The sequence below is a fragment of the Sceloporus undulatus genome, chromosome 2, assembly GCF_019175285.1.
Source record: "Sceloporus undulatus isolate JIND9_A2432 ecotype Alabama chromosome 2, SceUnd_v1.1, whole genome shotgun sequence".
In the NCBI taxonomy this organism is placed as follows: domain Eukaryota; kingdom Metazoa; phylum Chordata; class Lepidosauria; order Squamata; family Phrynosomatidae; genus Sceloporus; species Sceloporus undulatus.
In genome coordinates this window covers 181,969,489-181,997,152 of record NC_056523.1, presented here as the reverse complement: position 1 = coordinate 181,997,152, position 27,664 = coordinate 181,969,489, and the positions used below count along the sequence as shown (strand labels likewise).

At 41.7% G+C, this 27,664-nt stretch overlaps 1 protein-coding gene across 6 annotated transcripts in view; it reads right to left on the bottom strand.

The window, feature by feature from the left end:
* NCKAP1L (NCK associated protein 1 like) overlaps positions 1-27,664 on the bottom strand; it is a 134,269-nt gene that overhangs the window by 24,849 nt on the left and 81,756 nt on the right. For all 6 annotated transcript variants that reach the window (XR_006102424.1, XM_042454311.1, XM_042454306.1 and 3 more), the window contains exons 16-26: positions 24,733-24,878; positions 24,369-24,501; positions 22,696-22,815; positions 21,299-21,435; positions 18,946-19,077; positions 17,084-17,302; positions 15,809-15,939; positions 14,531-14,628; positions 13,291-13,384; positions 12,027-12,109; positions 10,137-10,217 (exon numbers count right to left, since the gene is read on the bottom strand). Coding sequence is in view for 5 of the 6 variants with exons in the window: in XM_042454311.1 (XP_042310245.1) it covers positions 10,137-10,217; positions 12,027-12,109; positions 13,291-13,384; positions 14,531-14,628; positions 15,809-15,939; positions 17,084-17,302; positions 18,946-19,077; positions 21,299-21,435; positions 22,696-22,815; positions 24,369-24,501; positions 24,733-24,878 (1,374 nt within the window). In the remaining variant the exon portion in view is untranslated. The remainder of the gene's footprint in view (positions 1-10,136; positions 10,218-12,026; positions 12,110-13,290; positions 13,385-14,530; positions 14,629-15,808; positions 15,940-17,083; positions 17,303-18,945; positions 19,078-21,298; positions 21,436-22,695; positions 22,816-24,368; positions 24,502-24,732; positions 24,879-27,664) is intronic.

Genomic DNA, 27,664 nt, shown 5'->3' with positions numbered 1-27,664 from the left:
TCTCTTTGGAGGTATGGTGTTTAAATGACGCATGCATCCTAAGAATCTGGAAGCTGCACCAAAGCTGCACTCCAGTGCTTAGGAATGGAGTGTGGCTTTGGCACGACCTCCGGACTCTTAGGACCCATGCATCATTTAAATAGCATACCTCCAAAGAGACTCGAAGCAGCTTTATTCTGGCAGTCTGTAACAGGCCATTGTGTTGCTTGGTCTGGCCTGAAAACTGCCTTTTCACCTGTATGTGGTTGGGAAAATGGAATAGCAAGGTTTTTTTCAAAATTACTGCATCTCTCTCTCTCTCTGCTATTGCCTCACTACCATGCATCTCCATCTCCGTGTATGTCTCCAGATACAAACAGCAGTGGTGGCCAACCAACAGACAAGGTGTGATGCATCTCTCATACTAAAAATCATGAGATGTACTACAAAAACAGCTGTATTGACTTGGAAATATCTGCCAAGCCTCTGATGAGCTTTCATTTTCTCGCACAGTAGCTCAGTTTACTCTTGATTTAATCTGAAGTGAGCTTTGGTAGCTCCCCATTCCTATCCCTTCTTAGCCTTGCCAAGGTAAAAATGAACATCTATGCTGCTACTCCAGAAGGCAAGCACTGGATTGCACAGCTGTCTGGAGGGAAATGGAGAGGGCTGTGTGGAACAGCAGCACCTAGTGACAGCAAGGATCAGCTAAGACATCCTATGAGAGACAGAAAAACTGCTTTTAAGAGCTCTGTGGGACATGGCCTTTTCATTATTGCAACAGCTTAGACTCTGCGCCATGGCTTTTCTTTTCTTTTCTTTTTTTAAAGGGCTGGGATGGGAGAAGGAAGGAAGCGAAGGAAGATTAGAAGCAGCTTACTCTTCAAAGGGAAGAGAAGCCTGCAGTGCTAGCTTTTGCCCACATCCCTGGAGAGATGCTGCTTTGAAAGAAGCCCGGTGAAGAGGTGATGCCTCTAAGCAGTTGAAAGAGGAACGGGTGGCAGGAGAGCTGCAGGGAAGATGAGCCATGCTCAACGTAGCTACACAACAAGGGCAGTTGTTCCTTTTAGCTGGATGGGGCTGAGCACCTGCGCTCAGCCACCTGGTACACCTGAGACTGGAAGAGCAGATAATAAACAGACTCCTGGAAGCTATAGACTGTTGCAAATATGCTGAGGCCAACACCATTGTGCGGGTGGAGCTAACCAGAAACAGCAATCACATGCATGCATGCACATAGACAGTGCACACATTTACTTCAAAGCAGCATAACAGTTGCCAAGTAGTATGTTCTAAATTTGGCAGTCACAGGCTACAGAGGTCAGCATGTGCAGAACGGCAAGTTCCAAAAGATCCCTTTAAAAACCAGCAACAAGCAATAGAAACCAGGTGCTTCTGTGTGGGTCACAAAATCTTGGATCATGGAATTTTGTGCAGGATCTGGAGAGGAGGCTATGGAGAAGAGGAAGGATTTAATGGGACTAATGGAAGGTAGAACCAGAGGAGTCAAAAGGTCTGGACATTTTAACACATGCACACGGTCTTAACATCTGGAGCTCAAGCCTATCTGAAGTTACATTCTGATGTAGAACTCCATACTTCTGAATGGTGTTTGTATACACACACAAACGTATACACAGGGGAGAAGAGAGAGGTATAATCTTCTTTAATATGAGTCCTAGCATTAAAAGCCACATTCTGTGGATCTGACCATGCCTCCTCTTTCAGATGAGGTTCCTTTAAAACAGGGGTGGATATGAATGTGTGTGCTGGGGACTTCCCTGTAAATAGTTATACAGTGGTACCCCGGGTTACGAAATTAATTTGTTCCGCGGCGCCCTTCGTAACCCGAAATCTTTCGCAACCCGAAAAAGCCATAGGCGCTAGCGCTGGAAGCCGCGATTTCGTGCGAAAAAGCGCCGAAAAGCACCAAAAAATTTTTTCGTAAGCCGAAAAAAAAAACGTAACCCGGAACAGTTTTTTCCTATGGAATTTTTTCGTATCCCGGAAATTTCGTAACGCGGTGCTTTTGTATCCCGGGGTACCACTGTATAAGATGCATCTAGAGTAGACTGATTAAAAATATCAAAAAGTCCTAGATCTTGTTCCTGTTCTTTCTGATTTTATTTTGCAGATCCATACACATTTTGTATGATCAGAGACTTTTAATATCAATTCCCCAGGTCAGCTTACTATTGCACAGTATAAAACAGGAAAGAATGGGAACATAATCTGGACTTTTCAACCAGTCTAGATGCACCCATAATTGTGGTAACTTTGCTGAGTGTTTGGGAACAAATCATTTGGAAACAAAGTTTGGGAATCACTTTCTTTCCGCCTTTGTCCTTCATCTGGAGCTTTTTGTCCAACCACAGCTTGAATTTAAAAAAGGGAAGGGGTAAATGAAATTAGAAAGCAAATAATGTCTCTCCTCCCCATGCCCTTTAAAGACAGTGACTAAGAAGAGCTGTGATCTCACTGCTACTCCCCATCAAGTAAGCTGAGGAATGCATACCAGCTGATGTCACTTCTCCTTTTACTGAATATTTTCTGCAAGCTTTCTATCAAACTCAGTATGGTGCTCCTTTAGAAATGTATCTGTTATTTCACTACCTTTCTGAGTGGAAAAAACCTCAAAGTCTTCCTCTCCTTAAAGACATGCCTCCACCTCCACATTCATTCAGGCTACCATTACATACTTCACAGATGGTGTGGTAGTCAACACCGTAGTTGCTCCCTGTGTTTTCAGAATCTGTGCAAACACTTAAGTCCATGTGGTTCCTCTAAAACAGGAGTAGGGAACCGAGGTTTGCTGGAAAATCATACACACCCCTTCACTGCTGTTAGAACAATTGGAGATTCTTTTGCTCTTTGCTCTTTCCTTATTCTCAACCTAACAAGGTGGCGAGTTAAAGTTTTAAGCTCACTGGTGCTCTTCTTTTAACCTAATCTTTTCATTAGATAGTTAGGATGTAGGTACTTCAAGTGTATGTGCATTCAAAAAGTAATGAGTAAATTTATTTAATTTATAACTTGATGCTGCCTACTTGTTTTTTTCACTTCAGTCAATCCCAGCCAGGAAGGTATGAAAGTCTGAGACACATTACTTCTGCTATACTCTGCTGAGGGAGGCTGTTTCCTAACAGATCCAGTCTTCATGCCAGGAGCATTTTTGCGCAGCTTCAACTGGGGTGCCAGTTTTACCCTTTGTTAGAGAAAACAGATCTCACTATAGTTGTTTATGCCTCAGTTACCTCTTGATTTACTGTAAAACATTCTACATGGGGATGCCCTTGAAGAGTGTTCAAAAACTGCAGCTAGTGAAAATATAGCCACACTGGGGTCAGGAATGCATTTTAGAGACTGTACAACACTGGTTCTATCTCCTATAAGAGATACATCGTGTTCCAATTTGCTTCCAAGGTCAATTCAAGATACAGTGGGACCTCGCCATCCATAGGCTTGCCATCCACTGATTTGAGCAACCGTGGATGGTAAGCCCTGTTGTTCCAAATGACAGTGCATGCACACAGCTGCACTAACAGCCACACGGATGTCACACCGCCATTAGGGACAATGGGACTTGAGGTCCCATGATTTTTTGTATCCGCAGAGGGTGTCCTGAACAAATCTCCCACAGATATGAAGGTCCAAATGTACTGTTGTTGACACATAAAGACCAAAATGACTTTGGGCCAACATATCTGGTGGTGGTGGTGGGGGGGGAACTACCTCTTTCCATATGAGCCTGCCAAAAATCTGGGATCTTTAGAGGAGGCCCTGTTGTGTGTTTCAATACCTCATGAAGTTAGGTTGTTGGATACGCATACCATGGCTTTCTCTGTATCTGTGTCTCAACTAGAACTCCCTAGACTCTTTTAATCTTCCAGCAGGCAGCCAAAACAGTGGTGTTCTGCATGGCATTCAGTGTCTGAAACTGCTGTTTTAACTATTTCAAAAGTGGATTCTAGGATTGTTTTTAGACTGCTTTTAGGAATTTTAAAAGAATATTTTAATGTCTTATCAAAATGGTTTTATCTTGGTATTAATTGGTTTTGATTTGTTCATTGCCTTGGGAGCCCTCCTGGGCTGTGAGGCGATACATAAACACTAGATAGCTACCTAGATAAATAGACAGACAGACAGACAGATAGATCTGACTGTCTCTGACACAATCCAAATCCTACTTTTCCCTGCAATCATCTGGGGATGCAAATCAGAGTTTTCTCTATTTATCCATTGTGCTTTACCACTAATAATAATTGTAATTAAGCCTAAAGCAATAGGGAGGAGAAGCAAGGAGGGGTAGTTACCACACTAACCATCTAGCCTTGGAATTAATCATCCCCATCATTTACATTCTTCATGCACATCCTTCCCTGCTGCTGCATTGCTTGTCAAGGAAGTTTAGGGACAGTGATAGAGCCAATACTATGGAGAACAGCTGCCCCTAGTGGCAAGATCCAGAGCAAACAGAAAAGAGATATTCAGTGGAAGGGGAATTCATGAAGCTCCAAATCAAGGCATGGCGGTAGAACATTTTGAATAAAAACAGGAAAAGCAATAGCTCTGTGAGCAATTTCTAGCATAGCAACTGTACAGAAGTTGGCAGCTTTGCCCCTCCAGTTGTGTTCAACTCAGCCAGCATGACCAATGGTAAGGGATTGTGGGAGTTAGATGTTCAAAACGTATGGTGTGTGTGCGTCAAGATTTCACCAGCCATGACACAGGATAGCAAAAGCAACTAATACAGAATATTTACAAGCCATTGCATCCATGACACAGGATAGCAACAGCAACTATGGTAGAATATTTACAAGCCAATGCATCCTAAGTACAATCATGGTTTTAAAATATTCTTACTTTTCCATTTTCCTTCTCCACACGTAACTTCAGTGTTATTTGTAAAGCACAGCAGTTCTGATTACTGTAAAATACTATGTGCAAATTCAGATTAAGGCTACTCAGGGAAATAATTACTCCATTTTACTATGTAGATTGTCTTAAACTTAGGTCTTTTATGCATCCCTTACATTAATGGATTTTTCATTTTGTTTCTGAATTCCTATCTGGCATTAAAATGCTACATACAAATAATAAAAATTCATTAAAAGCAAAGGACCACCCACACAAGTACGTGTCTATATGCTTACAAAACTACTTTAAAAAATCTAATCCTTTCCAAATTAAAGTCAGTTCTGTTCACTGCAAATTTCAGCAATCCTTACAACAACCCTGTAAGATAAACTGCAGATGCAGGTGTTGAAACTGATAACTGGTGACTTTCAGACATCCCTTTGAACAGTGCTTTTCAGTACAGGTGAGGAACACATGGCCCTCCAGATATTGTTGGTCTGCAATTGCTATCAGCCCTAGCTAGCATACTAGCATAGCACTGAAAGGCCACACTTTCCTATCCCTCTTTTAAAGAATGCAGTTTAGGATTGTGGGGAAAATAAGAGATAAACAAGGGAAGCCAAGATTAAAGGAGATGAATGGGAGGGACTGAGGTAAAAATTAGCAGAAATGCAAGCTACTTGCTTCTAAATCTTAAGAGTCAATTTTAATCAGGGATGAGTAGTAAATACTTAAGCCCAAGGAGCAATGATGCCTTATTCAGCTCCTACCTTTGAACAGCACTGATACCCAATCCTGAGTCCCCAGACATCATTCATAGAATCATTGAACTACAGCACTCAGAATTCCTATGGGGCCACGCTGTCTGAAATTTCTGGGAGCTGAAATCCAATGACATCTGGTGACCTGAATTTGGGAACAATTGTTTTACAGTACAAGATCTGATCAGAGAAGGAAGCAATATAATCCCCATCAACAACAGCACTGCCAGCCTTGCTATGGCAAGGACCTGTCAGGAAGGACCTGCTTTACATGCAGCCAGTCCTAGGTTCGGTCCCTGGCATTTCCAATGATAAAGGCTCAGGAGGAAGCTGAGGCCTTGGTAAGCAAGTCAGAAAAGGCAGGGCTGCACTACAATGACATACAGTTGCTGCACTGAAACTAGACAGCTGCTGGAAATACACTCTTAGCAAAATCAGACAGGAAAGAGGACCCTGCCTACCCTTGCAAGCACAATTTTCATGGATGGACCATAGGGCAGAGCTGATTTGCTTACTTGACCCAGAGAAAGATGAACCTTCATAACTGCAGGGGGTGAGATATGTAATAATAATAATCATAATTTTTATTTCTACCCCGCCTTTCCAATTGCATGATCAAGGTGGCTTACAAAGAAAGAACAATAAAATACAAGTAAAAGCATCACAATATAAAAGTTTAAAAACATCATTGCTAGGGGTACATCAACACACCAAGGTAAAACACTCAAGAAACTCTCAAAGAGTGTGGTCAGGGTGACCAGATATCATAACCGCAAAGGTGGACAAAGCACTGCAAAATATAGGACATTCAAGAAAAATGTAGGACATTACAAATAAAAGCTAAAAATACTAATATAAATATAAATTCATTTCATATAGTTTATTTACAGCTATATTACACATATTATATTTTATTATGTGCTCAGCTGCATTTATCTGATTTAAAATGTCTTGTTGGCTTGCAATATACTTGTAGAACTCTGGGAAAGACAAATGCTTAAAATTGTACTTTACTAGCAACAAACCCTTGACTGAGGGCCAAAACACATGGCAGAAATAATCTGGTTTGAGACCGCTTTAACTGCCCAGGCTCAGGGAATACTGGGAACTGCAGTTTATTGAGACACCAGAGTTCCGATTCATGGTCTCACAAAACTATAGTTTCCAGCATCCCCTAGCATTAAACCAAGGCAATTATAGCTATCTCAAACCAGATTATTTCTGCATTGTGTTTTGGACCTGAATCTACATTTAAATTATTCCTTTCATTTGTCCATTGTGCTGAAATTAAGGGGGGAAAACCTTTTCAACATTTGCACTGTGTCCTCAAGCAGCCTTCGGACATTTTGGAATTCCTCCTGGACAGAAGGTTGAAATGTAGGACATGTCCTGGAAAAGGAGAATATCTGGTCACCCTGAGTGTGATATCATTTCCACCACAGTATTACCTGGATGAGGGTTAAGTTAAGTAAGTCACCACATGTCACAAGATAATCAGCACCTTGGCAAAATAATACACAGACAAAAGCCAAACCATCACCTTAGTAGCATGGAGAGAAATAAAACTAGTCAAAGATAGCTGTATTGATGGTGATGGTGTAGGTGGGTGGAAGCAAATGCAGAGATATGTGTTTGTATTCTCTGCTCCCCTGTCTTTTCTGACTATTTGCAGCAATGCTGTGCTGAAATAACTGTCCAGCTTTGCAGAGTGTATGGAACTGGAATGATGGCACAGCATAAATCCTAAGTCTTTAGCCATCAGAACTGGGTTGAAATCTAGTAGCCTAGGGGCCATCAATTCACCACACTCTTGTGCAGGGCATCCACAGCAATAATACTCAACATTTAGGCATTCCTTTTAGTACTTTAGTAGTTATGGAGTTCTACATAAGAGTTGCCTTGAAGCTTAATCATCAACCACAGATGCAACTGCTGCGGTCCAATGTCATTCGCTCAGTGTCTTATTGACTACATTTTAATTAGGAGGTCTATAATACTGTATATTTCTCTTTCTTTTTTATACTGCTGGGGGAAGTGTGGTGACCTAGTTTGGGTGTTAGACTCTAGGACTCCAACCAGGAATCTCTCCTAAGCCATGGAAACCCATGAGGTAGCTCTGGGCAATTCATACTTTCTCAGCCTCACAAGAGGGACATGGCAAACCTCTGCTGAATAAATCTTTCCAAGAAAACCCCTTGATAGAGTTAGCATGAGTTGGAGCTGATATGAAGGCACATCACATCAAGAATGTTGTGTGGCAAGACCCACAGACTGTGAAAGAAGTTTGGGATATATGACTTGTTACACATCGCAAGTGTTCAGGATAAAGCCTGTGCAAGTGAAGCTTTAACTTTCCCCCTATGTTTCTAATCTAAACTATTAGCACATTCTTCAAATGTCCTGTTAAGTGTAATTGTCAAATAGCTCCCATTTGCCCCCTACAGAAGCTCTTTTTACAGTGCAAAAAGCAGGCAGGAAGGTGCAGCAAAATAGGGAAGGGTTAAATTCCCTCCATACCAGGGTCCCAGTGTAGCTTAGGAACTTCACCTGTAGTCTACTTTAAGCTATTCAACCAATTGGTAATTTTTTAATATCTAGTTTGGCCCTGTGATATTGTCAGTTGCAAGACACGCTCATCATATAAACACAGAGAAGTCATGTATATGCATATGTGTATTCCTGTATGTGGGCTTCTCATCCTTCAATAAACCTAAAGGGAAAACAACTTCCCACTGCTCCCATTTGCACCAAAGGAAGCTTCCCTTGAAATGCAAATAGCGCCTGTGGAGAGGCAATTATTATTGAGATCTTAGCAGGTAGTGGAAGATTTGAACTTCTCCTTCTCCCTTTTTCCCCATTGGCAGGAGCCAGATCAAGCTTCCCTGGGGCTGCTATTTACATAACAAAAATGCAATTAACTGTTCCTCAAAGAAGGTATCCTGCCATATTAAGGATTTAACAGGAGAAGGATCATGACTGAAATTGCCAGTATCATTAATACCTTAAGAGCTATAGTGCACCCATACATAAAATATTGTTTAAAGTTCTGGTTGCTATCTCTCAGAGAGGTGGAACACAGCAGAAGAGGAAGAAGAGGTGGTGGTAGAAAAGGAGAATGCCGATGATGACAACTCAGGCACTGGTAAATATGAAGAAAATGACAAGAAGGAGAGAGCAACATTCGTTATGGGGAAAAGTTAACGATATTTGTGATTGTTTAACTTAGGAGGAAATGGCAAGTAAAGGGAGAAGGCAGTAACTGGTGTATAAATTTATGCAGAGAAAAAAGACAGACTTTTTCTCCCTCTTCCATAGTAACAGGAGCAGGAGTCATCCAATGAAAGCGAACTGTGGGAAATTTCAGATAGACAAAATGCAGTACTTTACACAGCAGATAGTTAAACAATAGAATTACCGTATCTATCACAAACTGGCAGCTTGGACAGCATTAAGAAGGGATTAGAGAAATTCACAGAGGGTTACAGTGGCTACTAGGTATGAGAGCTCAGTATTGCCTCCTGTATCAGAAGCAGTATGTGTCTCAGTACCAACTGGTGAGGAACATGAGCAGAAGGGTAATGGTGCACTCCTGTCTTGCTTGTGGGCTTCCCAGAGCAGTGGCATCAGTAGGGTTGGTGTCACTCTGGTGCGATAACTTGTGCTGACCCCCCAGGCTGCCTGGCACACATCCCAGTTGCCCCCATCCCCAAGCTATGCTGCCTCTGCTGTGATTGGGTGGGGTGTTGCTGCTGCCCAGCAGCCCCTTCTGGGTCTGGTGAGGCTGCTGGCTGAACAGGAAAGGAAGGCGATGGTGGCATGGGTAGCCACAGACTTCTTTTCTTTTGTGGAAGGAGTCCATGATGACCACTGCTGCTGTCACAAGCACCTCTCTTTCCTGGCCCAGCCAGCAGCACGGCCCGACCTGGAAGGGGCTGCCAGGTGGCACCAGCAGCCACAGCCGATAGATAGTAGAGGTGCTCTGGCTGGTGGAGGTGGGCGGCTGGGGGCAGAGTCTTGGGGCAGACTGTAAGCAATTGTTCCACCAAGTGTTCACTCCCATTTGAATCTGGTAAGTCAGACAGCCCCCTAGTGATGCTTCTTCCAGAGTGAACTATTTAGCCACTGTGAGAACAGAGTCCTGAACAGGCCTTTGATCTGGCCCAGGATGGCTTTTGTGTTATTATTCTTTATTCAAAACAATCGGTTTTCTCTAATGTAAATCTGTGCAGCTTTAACTGAGCAATTAACAGCTATCATGTCCTTAAGTGGCTGATAATCCTAGTAACTGGATACAAAATCTCTCCCTCCCCATCCTCCTAAGCCAAAGCAGGTTTCATACATCAGTACAGCAGAGACATTTGTTGTACAATAAATGCATTGCTATTTCCAAGCTTTTTCTCCCCAAAAGTCTCAGGACATTAGGGTTCAAACAGCCAATATAACTCCCATTGCAGGCTTTGGGAGACATTTGGGAGAACTAAACCATCTAACAGATGCATTTCTCAGACCAGTGAGAGTGAAAAAATATTTAAAATGTACCTTTATGTCCATGTCTGGGTTGACAAATTCCTTTAGGCACTCTACGGGGCCCATCAGGAAAGGGCAGTGACTGGAGAAGACCTGTCAGAGTCAAAATGCAAAAGATAATGAAAAAAAGAGAGAGCAAAGGTTTACTCTTTTTCCTAGGTGCAATGCTCATCCTTCACAGAACAGACTGATATGTGAAACCTGTATCCCTCCAAATGTTGTTGGACAGTGGCAGCCAATGGGAGCTGCAGTTCAAAAACATCTAGTGGCCCATAAATTGCCTAAACCTGGTCAGCCAGTATAGTTGAGTTGGCAAATATATTATTCAGTGTACCAAGCTTTTATCTGAAGGATCCATACAAAAAAGAAAAAGAAAAAGAAATGGAGCCTGATAGGATGATGAGTTAGCCCAGTGACAAAAGCAGAGCAGACAGGCTGTAAGGCTGAGAGCAGCTCAAGGCAAATCTGTTTTGCATGGGATGTGAAAACTTTTACATTACTGGGATATTCTGCAGAAGTACAGCCCCGAAGGACACTTGTTGTAGTTCAGATCCCTCCTGCTACAAAGTGCTTAAGAGCCTAAAGAAGTTACTGGCAACTTGTGACCAACATATTGTTGGACTAAATCTCCCATCAGCCCTGACTAGAATAGTTAATGGTGAACAATGATGTAACCTGCAATCTAAGGACATCCAGAGGGCTAGTTTCCCATCAGTGTCAAAGGCCCCATTCATACTGGCCTAAAAGACATGGAGGGAACTGGGATGATCCGGATGCCCCTCCCCCGAATCGCTCTGTTAGCAAGTGCCCACTACAAATTGAAATCGAATGCATTTTGACAGAAATCGAATGCATTCTGTAGATTGGCTGCTGCCAATCAAGCTATCGTCATGGTGACGTTTGCAGGGCATCAGGGGAAGTGTCCTCCCTTTTTAAAGAGCCAGGCACAGGGGTTTCAGCGGCTGAAGCAGGGAGAGAGAGATGCCTCTCTCTCTCTCTCTCTCTCTTTTAATAAACCTGTGGGCTTTTGGGTCAGATCTGCCCCTGTCCCAGGCAGAGGATGGGATTGCCATGCTTTTTGTTTTTTTGTTTTTTTTTGCTTTTAAAAGCAACATTAGCTTTCCCTTTGCTTCCCTTGCTGTATCTGCTCAAGAAGACAAATCATTAGCATGTTCGCTCAAAAAAAATTGTTAAAAATGTAACATTGATTGTTTGCAACATTTGTAGCTTCTCCCTCTGCAGAAAGCAAGTGCAAGCCTGGCTCCATCTGCCTCTGGAATAGAAACCATGCGCATGTGCGCTCAAAAAATAATGGTTAAAAATGAAACATACATTCTGGAATAGAAATTGTTTGCATTTGAAAAGGGGGGGGGGTTTGCCTGACATGAGCTCCGTTCATGACCTGATTTTTTCCTCCTGCAAGGGAAGGAATGCCCAGCGACAGAGGGCTTTGGGCAGGGGATGCAGGGAAAAGAGGCTCCTAAAGAATGCCTTCCCTTGCTCCCTTCTGCCCAGGGCTCTTTCCTCCTCCCCCTCCCCTCCGATGAGGGGAGGAAATGCCTTGCCCTTTGCCCACCCTCTGACCTAAATCCCTCCCTCAATTTGCCTCGATCATGATCGAGGCCAAAGTTCTCATTCCCAGGACCCGGGGTTTTTAAAAAGAAACGGTATTTGCGCCGATTTCAAAAGACCCGCGCTAGGGGCCATTTAACACAGAACGGGTGTGCAAGCCCCGGATTCGCTTGTGTGAGATTCGGGGTGAGTAGGAACTTCACGTGATTGAATCGGTTTCAGAACCGATTTTTTTTGTAATGTGAATGGGCCCAAAGGGAAGAATGGAATTATTTTGTTCCAAGAGCCCCAGCTGCAAATAAACTCATGCACAGAGGTTCAAGCATTCACCTCTCGGAGGCCCTCCTGACCCATGGACCGGAACCACAAAATCTCCCCAATGATGGTCATCCTCTTCAGTACATTATCTACAGCTGGGAAGAAAACATGACAGTGGTGATGAGCCCTGATTTTCTAGGAGCCACAACCTTTAATTTCTAGATGTACAAAACCAGTATGGTTTATTTGTTCTCCCAGAAAATATAGTTGAAACCTATGCTGGAGGTCCAATATAGCTGAATCATTTGGATATTTGGGAATAGTACAAGCAAGAATCCTTGGATTCTTCTGGAGAGTTGAGTGAACATTTCACATTGTTGCTGTTGTTCTGTGCCTACAAGTCATTTCCAAGTTATGGTGAGCCTAAGGTAATCCCACCATGGGGTTCTCTGGAGCTGAGAGTGTACGACTTGCCCAAGGTCATCTAGCAGGGCTCCATGGCCAAGAAGGGAATCCAACCCTGGTTTCCAGAGTCATAGTCCAATGCTCAAACCTCCAGCACATTGATGGATCTCCAGCACAATGATATACAAACATACATTCCTAAAATCTTTTGCCTGTTTGCAAGAGCTCACAGCATGTTTCTGTAATCTGGCATCCTTGCCATGCTGACTAAGGATGATGAGAGTTGCTATTCAGCACAGCTTGAGGGTGTCAGGTTGGGGAAGCTGACATATAATAATGTTCTGCTCAGAAATACCTATATCCAATTACAACTATTGATTCTAATTATACATTTATTTGATTTATATATTTTTTCTTTCTCATAAGAACTCAGGATGGCTAACACTTTTACATGAAAACACCTAATTATGATCACACATTATTTAAAATGCCTAAAACTACAGCTCTAAAAATCACAAAAATAACATGCTGCATTATAGCATGCAATCTTTGTTATAAATAATTAAAATAGTAAACTATTTGCTACAATATGAAAATATGCATTAAAATATCATAAACGCAATAGAAATAGCAATGAACAATTGATCACTTGCATTATTATCCAAAACATTACACAAATAAGTACATTTTTAGCATGGGAGGACTGTTCTCTCATGGAAGGGAGTTGCATATTTTCAGTGCCACCTCTGTTAAAACTGTCACATGCAGTAGCATTACAAGTCATACGGCCCTGAACTTTCCTAGCTGATAGGGCTAGTTGAAATACAGAGAGCAAACAGCAAAAACAACTCTTTCCCCCCCCTTTTTAGTTATACCAATGGTTTGTGAACAAGAAAATTGGGGCTATGCAGAATCTGTATCTTGCACTTACATGTTAGGCGTGGCAGTAAAGCTGCCATCTGCTCTGGTTGATAGAAATTAGATCGGATTTGAACAAGTGTATCCATATTCTCAGTGACTAGTTTCTAAAGTGAAGAAAAATCAAATTACATCATATGAAGATTCTGAAAACAGTGAACACAGATGAAGTTTTGACAGGAGAGAATAACACAAGCATGGGTCCTAAAGCTGAGTGCATGAAGTCAGAGGACCTGGGATTTAGAAATGGGGTATGTGCTTCTAGAAGACAATAAAAAAACATGATTGCTGATTCAAGTGGGCAACCACAGAACAAGCAGAAGCCCAACCGTTGAGACAGTGGACAGCTGTGGACTCCCAGCAGTCAGTGGAGGCAGGGAGCATGCTGCAACTAGACCTGAGCTTCCAAATGTTCACCAGTCAACAGAAGCAGCTATGGCCTGTATGGGTATAAGTAAGGGTGAGCACTGAGTGCGCACTGGACTGCATATGGCCCTTTACCTTTTCTTATGTGGTCCCTGGCTTTATTTCCAAATCCTTTTGCAAATGATCGGTTCACAATTCTTGCAAGAGTTCCTGACATTTTCTCTAAGGGACTTTGGCCCTCTACATTTAAAAAATTGTCTACCCATGGTGTAAAGACTCACTCATCACAACAACCAAAGGCTTGCTAACAAGCATGAGGGGGAAGGAAGGTAGAAGTGATTGGGGAAACTATTATGAGATAATAATAAAGGGTGAAAAAGAAAAATGTCTTGAGCACAAAGAATGGGATCAACAGTGCTTGGTTGATGGCTACCCACCTCTCTGCCTCCTGATTCCTTGAGCAATTAGTTGATTCAAGAAAGAGAGGATGTTTTAAACAGTTCCACTGAGAGGTGTATGACCCTAGCCCCTTATATTCCCCTCAAAGACTGGCACTGGGTTAATGACTGTTTCTAGCCTGTAGCTCAATGGATACACAGGAATTGAACCTATAAATAACTTGTGTGGGGAGCTAAAATACTTTCTAAAGCAAATTGCTTGGTTCTGCTAATATATTTGAGCTAATGCTGGCACAGTCTCAGGTAACCTTATTCTGGCAGCTAGTAATCCTCCTCAAGTGTGCATATCTTTCCCCAAGAAACTCCAGCAAACTTCTACTGTCCAGGTGCTCTGCCGTAGTTAGTGCTTCCATACATTTCATAATTTGCCCAAGATAAGTTGTAAGGCAGCCAAGCACAGCATGTTCCCATCCACTCCTGAATCCATACCTTCAGCTCCACCATCTGTGAAGTTATGTGCCACATGAGGTTATCGCTTAAGAACTTCATTCCATAGGGACCAAGGAGCTCTGCTAGTGCACGCATCTCTGCACAGGAAAGAAAATGTATTTACTTGGTCTTCGCTAAAACACAACAATACAGATTGGACACTAGAGCTGATGACTCCATGATCAATCATAGAATCAAAGAGTTGGAAGAAACCTCAAGGGCTATCCAGTCCAACCGCCTGCCATGCAGGAACATAGAATCAAAGTATCCTGATAGATGGTCATCCAGCCTCTGTTTAAAAACCTCCAAAGAAGGAGACTCCACCATACTCCAAGGGAGTGATGTTCCAATCTTTGCTGATCCCAAATGGATTCTTCCTATGAAGACTGAGGCAACAGAGGCCTTGGCCAACCAGGAAAATTGAAAAGTGAGCTTATCTCAGCCTTTCTGTGTTCTTAGAGCATTTTCAAGCTCTCATCCTTGTTACTTGGATAGCTGGAAAACAGCTGGAGAGCCTACCAGCTGTTTCCAATTGCCACTATTGAGACCATGACAGGAAAAGAACAGCAGCCCTTCTATTGCTAAATCCAAGTTCATGATCTGCTGAACCCTCTAACTAAGACTCTAGTGTCCAAGTTTGCTTTTTGCATCCTTTCTCCTAATCTGTTTTCCTTTTGTTACACCTTTTTGATGTAAGTCTAAGGTCAGAGTCTGTCTTATTTTTAATCTTTATAACCAGCTTCAAAAAGAAGGCAGGACAACAGGAGAGCAAACAGAGACAGAGACCCTCAGTCTCTGTAATTTTGCCAGCTAGTGGTTACAAAAATAAAAAATAAGACAGACTGACCTTAGGAAACAAAAATTAAACCTGGATACTAGAGAGTTTTAGTTAGAGGGTTTCAGGACTGGTCAAACCCCAGTTCTAAATAATTTGGAGATTACCACAAATTGCTCAGGAAAGACTGCTCTGTTACCATCTGCTTCATCTCAATTCCAGAGTTTTAGTTCCCATGTTCCCTTGTGTATTCCTCCCTCACCTTGCTGTGGACTTGATCTTTAGGCTTAAATTTATCAGCTCCAACTCACATGATTCAAAATCTGCCTAAGCCAATTCAAGCTTGATAGTGTTCTCCACAACTTCAACTAACCAACAAAGTCAAAGCAGTTTGAAAAAATATCCACTATCACTGCACTCTGACAACAGGTGCCAAATTCACATCAAAATGCATTTCTGCAACTCAGTCCTGGATGGTTCAGTCTAGACATATGAACACCTACCTGAGACATCAGAATATTCTTCAGCACTGAAGGTCTGCTCCCCTTCTTTGGGTATGCTGACAAAGGCTTGCATTGCTGGTGAAAGGACAATAGATCCCATGCTTGCTTGGCGCAGAAGTGACTCTAAGTACCTGGGAAGAATGAGCAAAGAAAACCTGTTAATCTACACATAACAAAGTTCCTTGGGGAGGTAGGGAATGATAAGGCTCCTTGGAGGGGTGGGGAGGAATGGGAGGAGCCATGGCATCACTAGGGGATGCAGACCGCACCAGGTGACACCCTAAGGGGGGCTGACAACACTCCTCAAACACCTACCTTTTGACAGAAACAGGCTGCAGCATTCATCTGTTTCCCTTTGAAATTCCTTAACTGACGGTGGGAGTGGGGTGAAGCTCAGTGGGAGGAGAAAGGAAAGGCCCCAGAATTTTTAAAAAAATAAAATTTCAAATTTTACAGTTTAACCAGATCTTCACTATGTATATGTAAATACAGTTAGGTTGTGTGTATGATATTGTAATTTGAAAGTATAATGTTAATTTTGCTAGTTGTTTGTGTCACAACTATTAGCATTACATTCAGTGGTATATGGGAATTGCGATTTATGAGTAACATTAGTGCAAAAAAGCATTGCTAAGGATTCTGTATGGTGGGAAATGGGAGGAGGTCAATGGGGGGGTGACATCATGAGTTACCGCTGCGGGTGATACCAACCCTAATTATACCAATGGGGAGGGAGGAACTGTCATAAGGGACCTCCCACCATACATACAATTCAGGCTATAATTCTGTCTGCCTGTCCGTCCGTCCATCCATCCATCCATCCATCTATGTGATTGTGACTGCTCAGTGGTTAAGAAAATGCTTTCTGTCTATAACTCAGAGGTACTTTCTTTGTGTGCATTCACACTGCAGATTAAATAGTTTGACACCACTTTAAATGGGACGACTCTGTCCCACAGAATCCTGAGATTTGTAGCTTAGTGAGGTATTACAGCTCTCTGATAGACAAGGCTGAATACCTCACCAAACTAAAAATTCAAGGCATCTGTAGAATAGTCATGGTAGTAAAAGTAGGGTCAATCTGCTTTAATTCTGTAGTGTGGATATAGCCTTTGTGAGCACCTCAAATATTCTAGGACTAAGTCTGGCATTTAATGCAGATGCTAAGGATGAGGCTGTTCAACCTTGGATCAAAGCATGGCCTGATTATGATGGCAAGGTGCCTACAGCAACCCCTTCATTTCCTCAAACCATTATCTTGCTCCAACCACCTACCAGTTGGTGTAGAGTGTAGTGAGAGTTTGTTCACCATTTGCATCCAGGGGCTGAGTCTGCTGCAGAAGCACATTACGGAGAAGACGCCCAGTATCCAGTCCCACGCGATGCATCAATGACACTAGGAAAGTAGCATAGGCCTGCACACCAGCCAATACTTCAGAGGGTCGTGATAACTCTGGTGAATTTGGGTTTGGCTTTGCCAGCAGTACTAAAGACCTGAAAAAGTGGAGGGGAGGGAAAGTGTGTAAAGCTCCAACGAACAGAGAGAGAATGCACAAAAGAGCAATACTTGCATATCTGGCAGCATGGCATTCACCAATCAGTGTCCACTCCACAAAGCAAATATTTCCTGTATATAGTTATGCTATAAAGCTTAAGGTACTTTCTTAATGAGAGCTGCTGGTCACGCAATATTCAAAACCCACGGATACAGGACATAGCCACCTGTACATTTGGGATCAAGAACATAACTACTCATGTGTATGCTGGGAAGGACAGTGGGGAAGCATAAGAAGGTGACAGACAACAGAAGAAAAACAATTCAACAGTGACTTTAGCCAGCAAAGGAAACTGAAGTCTGAGTTCTGCAGATGAATGGCAAGAAACTAGCTTAAGATGTGCAAAGATTGAATAATATTGATTAGGCTTGCTTTAAAAATGTGCACAAATTCAGTATCAGCTACTCTTCGCTCAGTTAGTAAATCTTCATGGAATTCAGCTCAATGCTCTGGAAGGAGATTCGAAAGCTTAGAGCTTTGGTATGATCTTGTAAGTTCAGCTCTCTGGGAGCTGCAAGTTAACTTTTATTAATTTAGGCATACTTTATTTTCTTATCTCCAAAACAATTCAAAATAGTTTCATAACAGATACATAATTCTAAACACACTCAGATACCTCTCATTATCAAAGTACTGAAACAATTATTTCATAGTTCACAGCTAACAGAAAGCAAGTGACCTAGCAACTGACCACTCTCTGAGATGATAAAATAACAAAAGTTCTTTTCTCTGGGATGCTAGGCAATGCCAGCTGCCAGAACCTGCTATGACTCCAATGCAGAAGCCTTTTTTGCAGCTTTGAAACTGGGATGGCCTTTGCTAATTAAATTGCTATTATTTTTTTTTAAAGTCTTGAAAGCAGGCCTATAAAAGATGTGCTTCTCAGCACAGAAGCGCTGAACAAAGGGCCAGATATGACAGATGACAGCACGTTGAGGAGCAGGGGCAAGGGGCAGCTGGATTTCATTGTAAATTAAGTAACACCGAGGTAGGGCCTTATTTCTACCACCTATACATAAGCCTTTCTGCCTACAATTAACTAGCACAAGATGAGCAAAACATGTAGCACAGCTAATGGTCATGCTGGGTGGGGACTGTGGGACTTGTAGACCAACTGGGTAAAGTGGGAGACAGTGGGAAAAGAGGAAGAACAGATTGCTCCTTTGAGCAGCTGTCTGTGAACTCACAGAAATGGAGGAAAAGCTGATTTGTGTGAGTCACAGAGACCATGAAGAAGAAGAAAATGTTGCTTATCTGTAACTGTGGTTCTTTGAGTGGTCATTGGTGAACCTTCACAAATGGGTTTTAACCTGATTTGTGCAAGTCACAGAGACCACAAATGGACAGACCGAATCTAGAAAGCCACAGCCAAATCTGTAGGACCTTGGAGGCCTCTCATTCATAAGAAGAACTGACTTGATGGCAATTAACAATAGCAGCCCAATATATGTGAAAATCTTGGGGACACTAGTGTAGCACATGTATGCCAAATAGCTGTGTTGCATCATTATGGCTTCAGTCTGGAAAGGACCTGCTGCCAAAGCAGCTCCACCATTTCCTTCTGTGCTCTCATTTCTGTACCTGCTGAGGCGAGTCTCCAGTTGGCTGCTGAGATACTCCGCTGGAGTCACTATATGCTCAAAGACCACAAAGCTGGTGACTTGATTGAGGCTCCAGCAAAGTTCAGTCAATAGGATATGTAGCTTGTCCAAACTAGAAGAAGAAAAAGAAGCAGGAGATGGTGGATTAGCGTAACTGAAGCTGATGGAGGATAAGGAGGAGGAACTAAAGGGAAAAGTGCAAGTCAGATGAGAACTTGGTGAACCCAACTCTTGAAACATCTGGCAAAGCCCTAGGCATGGGAGAGGAGGATAGATGCCCTGACTTCAACATGAAAGCACCATTTGTTCCTCTTCTAAACGTATCATTTTTTTGTACTAGCTTCTTTGTTAGGCCAGGCTTCTTTCTTTTAATTGTATCACAGATTGTATCTATTCCAAATGTGTTGAGGGAGGTGTTGTTGAAGAGATGTAGAGGATACGTACTTATAAAAAAATTACACTGTAATCAATCCATCACTGTTAAAAGTCTCCCAATTTATTTATAGTTTTAACCTGTCACATTCCAAATAGTACCGTAAATTGCAGGGCATATAAGGTGTAATAGGACCACCAAGAACATTAATATATTAGTAATCAGGTCTTTGGGAAGCCATCCTAAGGCATAAGAGAGAATTATGCTGGACAGCTCCTCAGCAGCTCTAGGGAACATATCCAATGGTGATGAATGCTAGGAGTTGTAGTTTAACAACACCTGAACAGCTGTACAATTCTCATCCCTGTCCCTAGGAAGCCTGTCATGCATTCTCTACCATTAGGGGCTCAAAGCTATTTGCAACTTTGCACACATAATTTCTATTCTAATTCTCTCCTAAGGAAGTAATAACACACACACACACACACACACACACACACCTGACTTTATCAGTATTGTATAATATTTTCAGTGCAAAACACATTACATGTAACATGGAGGGCATACAGATATACAGAAATTAGATTTAGCCATGTTTATTAACGCTTCCAAGGATAATAACACCATGCACACCATGCACATATATGCCTTGAACTCATATACCACTATGACTAAGTGCCAAAAAAATTATCATGCCGAAGACCTGTGATTCATTCTTGTGACTTTTTACAATAACCAAATTCTTAAGAGCAGACAATTTTGATTGGAGCAGTGACTTTCAGGGAGAAGTGTTTAACCCCTTCCCTTCCTTACACTATTTTTCCTATTAAAATCTTCCACTCTCTGAAGCTTCTATTAGCCGTGCATGTGTGGAAAAGACATATCTACATTGTTCATGCCCTTTTCTCTCTCGTTTGATTAAATGCATCTTTGGGGGACCTGTATCACTCAGGGAAATCATTAATGGAGAGCAGGAGGTTTAAAGATTCTCTCTTCCAGACCACTGCTCTAATCAAAAATAGCATTCTGCATACCTACTTTTACATTTTAAAAAAGTCAAAAGCAGACTAGACAATATGATGAAATATTATCCACACGTGTTTTGAGAGGCCTTAATAATGCACTGAGGGCACTTAATAATACATAGGAAGATTTCAACAGAGTATGTTTTAAACTATTTCTCTTGTCAACCAGCAGACATTCCTTGTATGTATGGCAGGATAATTTTATAATAATTAATACAGTAATTTGTTTTATTTATATACCGCTATTCCAAAGATCATAGCGGTGAACAGCAAGTAAGCTAATTAGCAAGTAAGCTAATTTGCCCCCAACAGTCTGGGTACTCATTTTAGCGACCTCAGAAGGATGCAAGCCTGAGTTGAGCTTGGGCCCTTTTGCTGATCTTGAACTCGCAACCTTGTGGTTTCGAGTGAATGGCTGCAGTACAGGCATTTAACCACTGCGCCACCAGGGCTCCTTATGTGCATTATAAAATAGAATTACAGGACTCCATATCCTCCAATTGCCTCAGTTTGGTGGTGACAATCCCAGTTAATCCTCTGCTGTCCTACTTTCTCAGACGCTTTTTAAATGTTCTAGTTTCTCTTTTCTCCTCCTACCTTTCCCTCTTTATACTGATTTACCTTAATTGCTAAAAACTAGTTTCAAAGTGCAAAGTAATTAACTCAGCAGGCAGGAAGGGGGAGTCTTGCCCTTCCCAGTAGGCTTTCCTAAACACAGTACCTAAATTCCAGGATTTCTCTTCTTAAAATAGTAATTTTGTGTGCTATTCATTATTAATAATTCTTTCCCCCCGGTCACATCCTTTTGGCCACACTTTAATGTTACTCTGCCACTGGTATCCCAGTTTTAGTATGTGAACTGTTGGAGAGTATGGCACTCAACTTCCAGAAAGGCATCAATGGAAGAAACTTAGCCAATTCTGTTGCTGTCTTACTTGGTAGCCAAGCTACGGTCCTTTCGGTGGCTCTCTGTACCAGGTTTATCCCTCTCTGGTTCTCCTTTCTTGGATGCTTTCTGGGATCTTTTGTTCCGGGCTTTGGTGATGGTGGCAGCACAGTGCTTGGGCAAGAGCTAGTAAGAATACAAAAAGGGCAAGAGGGTTACATTTGTAAGATCACAATGCATAATGGTTACAAGGTAGTGCAAAATGTTGTATGGGGTGTGCATGTGTGTACAGAGAATAATTCCAAGGACAAAACTTACTTCAACAGCCATACACTGAAAACTAGGTGCAATGAAATCAACCTAACCAAATAGCCGGTGGAGTTTCTTCTTTTTTTAAGCCTCCATTTCACTGATGGGAGGTTTAAGATCCTCTCCCTAACATCTCCCCACATGTGTTCTGATGTTGACCAGGCTACTATGTACATACTTGGAAGTTTAAAAGAAAATCAGGTTCAGGGACATGCGATGTGAGAGCCAGGGTGGAGCAGTGGTTTGACCACTGGACTACAACTGTGAAGACCATGGTTTGAATTCCTAGGCAGCCATAGAATGTGATCTCAAGCAAGTTACATTCTCTGAACCTCAGAGGAAGACAAAGGCAAACACCCTCTGAACAAATCTTGGCACAAAAATCCTGTGATAGGTTCAGCATAGGACTGCAGGAAGTCAGACACTACTTGAAGGCATACAACTACATACTATGCATTTAACTAGAGCTGAAAAAAATTACTTTTTCAACTATATATCTGAGTGACCAAGTTAGCTGGAGGACTCTGGGAAATATAGTCTCAAATTGTTGCTTTGCTAGGTCCTGTACCTGACAACCTTTTTTCCTTTCCCCAGCACGCTAGAAAGAAATTGGCTTCTCTGTTGGAAGAGTTTTGCATTCTCTTTCCCCCTAAGATAGATAGGGAATTCCTGCATGCAAACTCTCTTCTCTCACTCTTGCTGTCTCATTCAAATTAACCATGTGACTTAGATCACTCCCACTTTTGGATTAACTGACATTCTCTGTTAAAATATTTTCAACTGAGCTGTTGTGTTTCCATCTTCATGCTCTCTCAACTTTCTTTGGAAAGATGGTGAGATAAATATTTCTTTTACCTGAACTATTCACTAGCTAGATTAGGATATAGTGCCTATGTAAATATAGATTAAAGCCATTAGTAAACTTTTGTTTTAAACTACAAACTATGTGTTTGTTGTTTTCTGGAATCAGTCTCAGTTCTTAGGAAAGTATAGTTAGACAAGAGCACATTTCTGCTACTCTGCTCATTTAAAGCTAGACCCTAACAGGCTTGGTTTTGACATTTTTGATACTCAATTTTTTTGTTCCCTTAGCGAAGGTTGAAGACTTAGGAAACTTAAATTACTCCACATTCTTACCTTCTCACTTAAGTTACGCTGCTCAGCACAAACATCCAGGATGCAAGTACAAGCCTGCTTGGCCATCTCTTCCAGGAAGTTGTTGCACAGACCCAAGGCACAGCTCCGCAGATGAGGGTACTAGATTAAGGAAAGAAATGGTAATGGCCTTTGACTAAATGCAACAAGACTTGCTTACACCAAAGTAAGTACAGTATTATTATTTTCAACAAGGCTTATCTTTCTTAGTAAGTATATTAAAGGTTACATCTTTAAAAAAAATTAAGCCCACACAAAATGAACTGCCAATTGTGGGACCTCCACTTGTCCCCACAGCAATAGCCACCATATGTGGGGATCTTCTAAATGTTCTCTTGATTCCTGTGTGAGACACTTTCTTCTTACAATCTTACACCTAGACACCACCACCCCTGAATCACTGTTGTAATCACATACCCAAGCATTTGAACTCAATCAATAGCATTCCCAGAAGCATGTAAATAACAAGAAAATAATTTGTCTAACAGAAGTGCAACATACAGTTAAATATTATTTATTTAAATGTGTCTAAATCCTAACTGACTCTACTGTCTCTTTCCCTGTCTCCTCACAATCCTAAATGAACCTACCATATATACTCAACTTTAAGTTGATAAATGTATGCCCTAAAATTGACCCTAAAATCCTGGGTCGACTTGTATACATGTCAATATACTAATACTACAGCAAGCCTGATGCCCCGCACCTTTCTCTCTCTCTCTCTGAAAGAGGTTCTCAGTCTGATTTCCCAAGGAAAAAACTCCCCATTTAACAACACTTGCTTCTTTTCTCAACCCAATGTTCAAACCTCTCCACCAGCATCTGTGAATCAGTGTTAGGTGGTCGGGAGAGGTCCAGAGAATGAGAAGAATGAACAGAAGTGGTATTTTTTCCCCTTTCCATCCTTTGTTATACCCCTCTAGGTTTTACCCTCGACATATCCACAGGTCATATCAAAATCCATGATTTTGACCCTGAAACCTTCCCTCAACTTATACATGAGGTCAACTTGTACACAAATATATATGGTAACCATTCTGAGTCCAGCTAATCTCTCTCTCTCCCACTGCCTAACCTTCCTACACACCAGCCATTTTAACACCCCCTCTAAACACCAGCCACTCTCACCATTCCATGCTTTACCTCTCTTCCAACAGCTCACTTTTCTTATTACATTTATTATATATCATATACCTAAACATACTTAATTTCTCTAATAAACCCAACATTTCTTTTTATAAAAGTCCATAACACCACACCCTTCCCCAAAAGCCTGTGACACTGAAATGAAAAGTCAAATCACAATGTCTCATTTCAGCAGCAGCTTGGCAAAACCATACCTAAAGCAAGCAGCTTGCTCGCTTTAAATGGCTTTTAGGTGTTTGCCACTAAATGTAAGTGGCAAGCAGCAAAATTTAAAGAAGCACTGAAAGCAAGCAAAACATGTGTGAGGGCTGTGGTGGATCCTAGGGAGCAATTGGACCCATCAAGGTTTATTACCTCTGCCCTACAAAATGAGGGCTGAAATACCAACATCATACAGGTTGCAAGGACACCCTCAAAGGGTTCATTTGTTGGGGACAGATTCCTGGCCCTTTTGCTGCAGATGTTTCTCAACCTTTTCCCTCCCGTATAACAGTATAATGCTTACATACCTCCTCAGGACACAAAGGATGGGTAGCATGGCAGAAGTCAGCACAGAGACATGGGAAAGCAATCGTATAGCGCAGCATGGATGGTTTCTCCATAGTGGCTGCAAAGAGCTTCTCCAAGAGGCGCACATAGAAGCTGCCAAATGAAAGGATACATTAGGAACATCACTGTAACTGAGAGCAATTAATTGTAAATACATGCTTGTGCTTACAAACATGTACCAACAAGAAACACATGAATGAATTCAGAGTCAGTTCTCACAAGCATCATGCCTTCAGTAACCCATATATATATATATATATATATATATATATATATATGACATTGACTCAGCTATCAACTACAGTATCCCTTCTAAGTACACACCAGAATATGGAGAGGTCTGAAGTTTCCACCATCAGTTCCTCTACAGAGTCTAGCATCTTCGTGTGAAAGATGATAAGGTTCATAATCTTGGCAATGTCGTGATTCTCCCTCAGCTGCAATGGGGCTTTTGTGACACTGGTGTAGGCCTAGGGGAAGAAAGAAACTGGGTTCATTGATACATCACGCTAAATACTTAGAGTAGGACAAGACTGCTCTAACCTATAGGCCAATTCACATGTGCCTGTCTTTCACTTGAATTTTCACCACTTGATCACTCAACACTGAACTCTTTGCCAACTTGCAAAGTGTCTCAGCGGAGCAGTACTGCATACTGCGTGGTAATAGAAAATATTGGTTTGGAGGAATTAATCTGTGGTGACTCACCAATGCATATATAATAAGTGACATGTATTCATTTATACATGTATAATCAATGGAACTAGTGTCAAGTGTGCAGGACTGAATCTATGGTGACTCATTTATACATACATAATAAATGGTATGTATTCATGTATACATATATAATCAACAGTACAACTGTCAAATATGCAGGGATGAATCTGTGGTGACTCATTTATACATATATAATCAATTGTATGTATTCATTTATACAGATAAAATCAATGGAACCTGAATCAAATGTCAGGTAGTGAACAGTTCTTTAGGCTAAGCTTTAGGATGATAACAGAAAGAGTGAATGAACTAAAACAGATAAATATGATAATGAATGGACTAGCAAGGGTATTGATGGAATCCAATTCCACTGAGGTGTTCAAGCAAAGGTATGTGAAAGTAATGTGTGAAATGAATGGGGCCATATTGTGACTATTACAATGCCTTTCTAAATCAGCAGTAGCACAGACAAGTTATTATTTAGCCCTTCGTTCCCCAGCATAAACTGCACCGGAAGGGTTGCCATTTCAGAGTTCTTCATATCACACATAGACCCCATCTCAGAGCTATTACTCTGACTATGCCAGAGTACCATTATCCAGATTCATGCACCAACATGAAAATAAAAACTAGTACAGGCTTAAACACACAGGGAAGGAGTGCCCTCTGTCCAGATTCCCTTAAATATTGCAGAGATAGGAATCGTGTGGCCCTTCTGAGGTTACTGACTGCAACTCCCATTAGCCCTAACCATCATAGTGTGGGAAGAGGGGAGTAAGAGTCCAAAACTGTCTACCACATATACCCCATTCCTTCTCAACTGTTTATCTCCTCTCTTTTGACCTCTGGTAGCCAAAGGACAGAAAAAAAGCCCTGTAGTATGACTTAGACAAGCAAACAGAACCCTTGAGCCTTGAAAACTGACATTCCTTTCTCTGGGAACATAAAGGAGTACAGCTGCAACAGATAACATGTTTCTGAGGGGACAAATAGACAATAGATAACTTCAGTTTTGCTATGCATAAGAAGAGGATAGCCAGCAAGCAGTAGCAGTTTCAGCATTGGACTACAACACTGATTCGATTATTAGCTCAGCCATGAAACCCACTGGGTGACCTTGGACAAGCCACATTTTCTCAGCTTCCTCAGGGAAAGGCCTCGGGAAACCCCCTTTGAAAAATCAAAACCCCATGATAGGTTCGCCTTAGGGTCACCATAAGTCATAAACAACTTGAAGGAGCATGACAACAACAATGCATAAGCAGCAAAAACATGTATGTGATGTAGTAAGCGAACCTTGAACAACAAATAATGAATTAGTGTCCATGCAGCATCCATGGGATTAGGCCATTGTATGTAGAAACAGTCTTCCCGTCACAGCTTGCTCTGAGGTCATAGATATAATTGTATACAATTTTTTTATAATTGTACTCAATCTTGCAAGTTTTAATAAAGTGCCATTAAGAATCTCTCTCTCAGTGTGTAAAATGGGATCCTTGCACACTGGGCCTGAATCCTCACTTTGGTTTGGAGGGCCTGTCTGAGGTTTCAAGTGATACCTCTCTCCGTTCTACCTACTCTATACTTCTCCTTTAGGCCCCAAATTTTAGGGAATGAAAATAGTTTTTCAGGAAAGAGGTAACTAGAGACAGACAAGAAACAGGGGAGTTTATCTTGAGGTGATTATCCCGTCCTTGTCCCATCCTTCCTGTGCAATTGCGGGAAGGGCTTTCAGATGACATCTCACAGATCCCATCATTAACCCATCCAAAAAGCAGAATTGACCGCAATTGCGCAAAAGACTTTCAGATGATGTCATGCAGATCTCATCGTTAGCCTGTCATTAACGCGATATTGGCCAGCATTTTTCATTAATAGAAGTTCACGTTATTGCAATGCCGCTTTAATGATGGGTTAATGGTGGGATTGGTGCTATGATTTGAAAATCTTTTACACTATCACAGTCACAGATGGGTTAATGACAGGATATGGATGGGGGAGCAATCCCGTCCCTATTTGTCTGTGTGTGATAATCTTCAATGAGAGGCTTTTCAGTCTTGGTGTATTAGACTGCAGTCCTGTGAAAGAGTAACCTTGCCTGCATCTACACTGCAGAAATAATCCAATTTGACACCACTTTAATAGCCATGGTTTAAAGCTATGGAACTCTGGGAACTGTAGTTTGTTGTGGCACCAGAGCTCTGCTCTGTTCTGGTGTCACAACAGACTACAGTCACTCAAATTCCATAGCATTGAATTGTGTTAGTTAAAGCGGTGTTAAATTGGATTGTTTCTACAGTGCAGATGCAGCCCCTTGTTAGGAAAAGAAGTTTAATATTTATGTTGATTTGTGTGGAATATATCTATATACCAAAGAATGGGAGGAAAGTGAGTTTTTTACCAGACACTTGGTAGGGCAAGGACATCTTGTTTATTTCCGGAGATGCATTGACACTTACACTGTTCAACTGCCATTTTTGATGTTTATATACTGACAGAGAGTACTTGTGCCTCACCTGCCTCTCCCTGATTGTTTTAA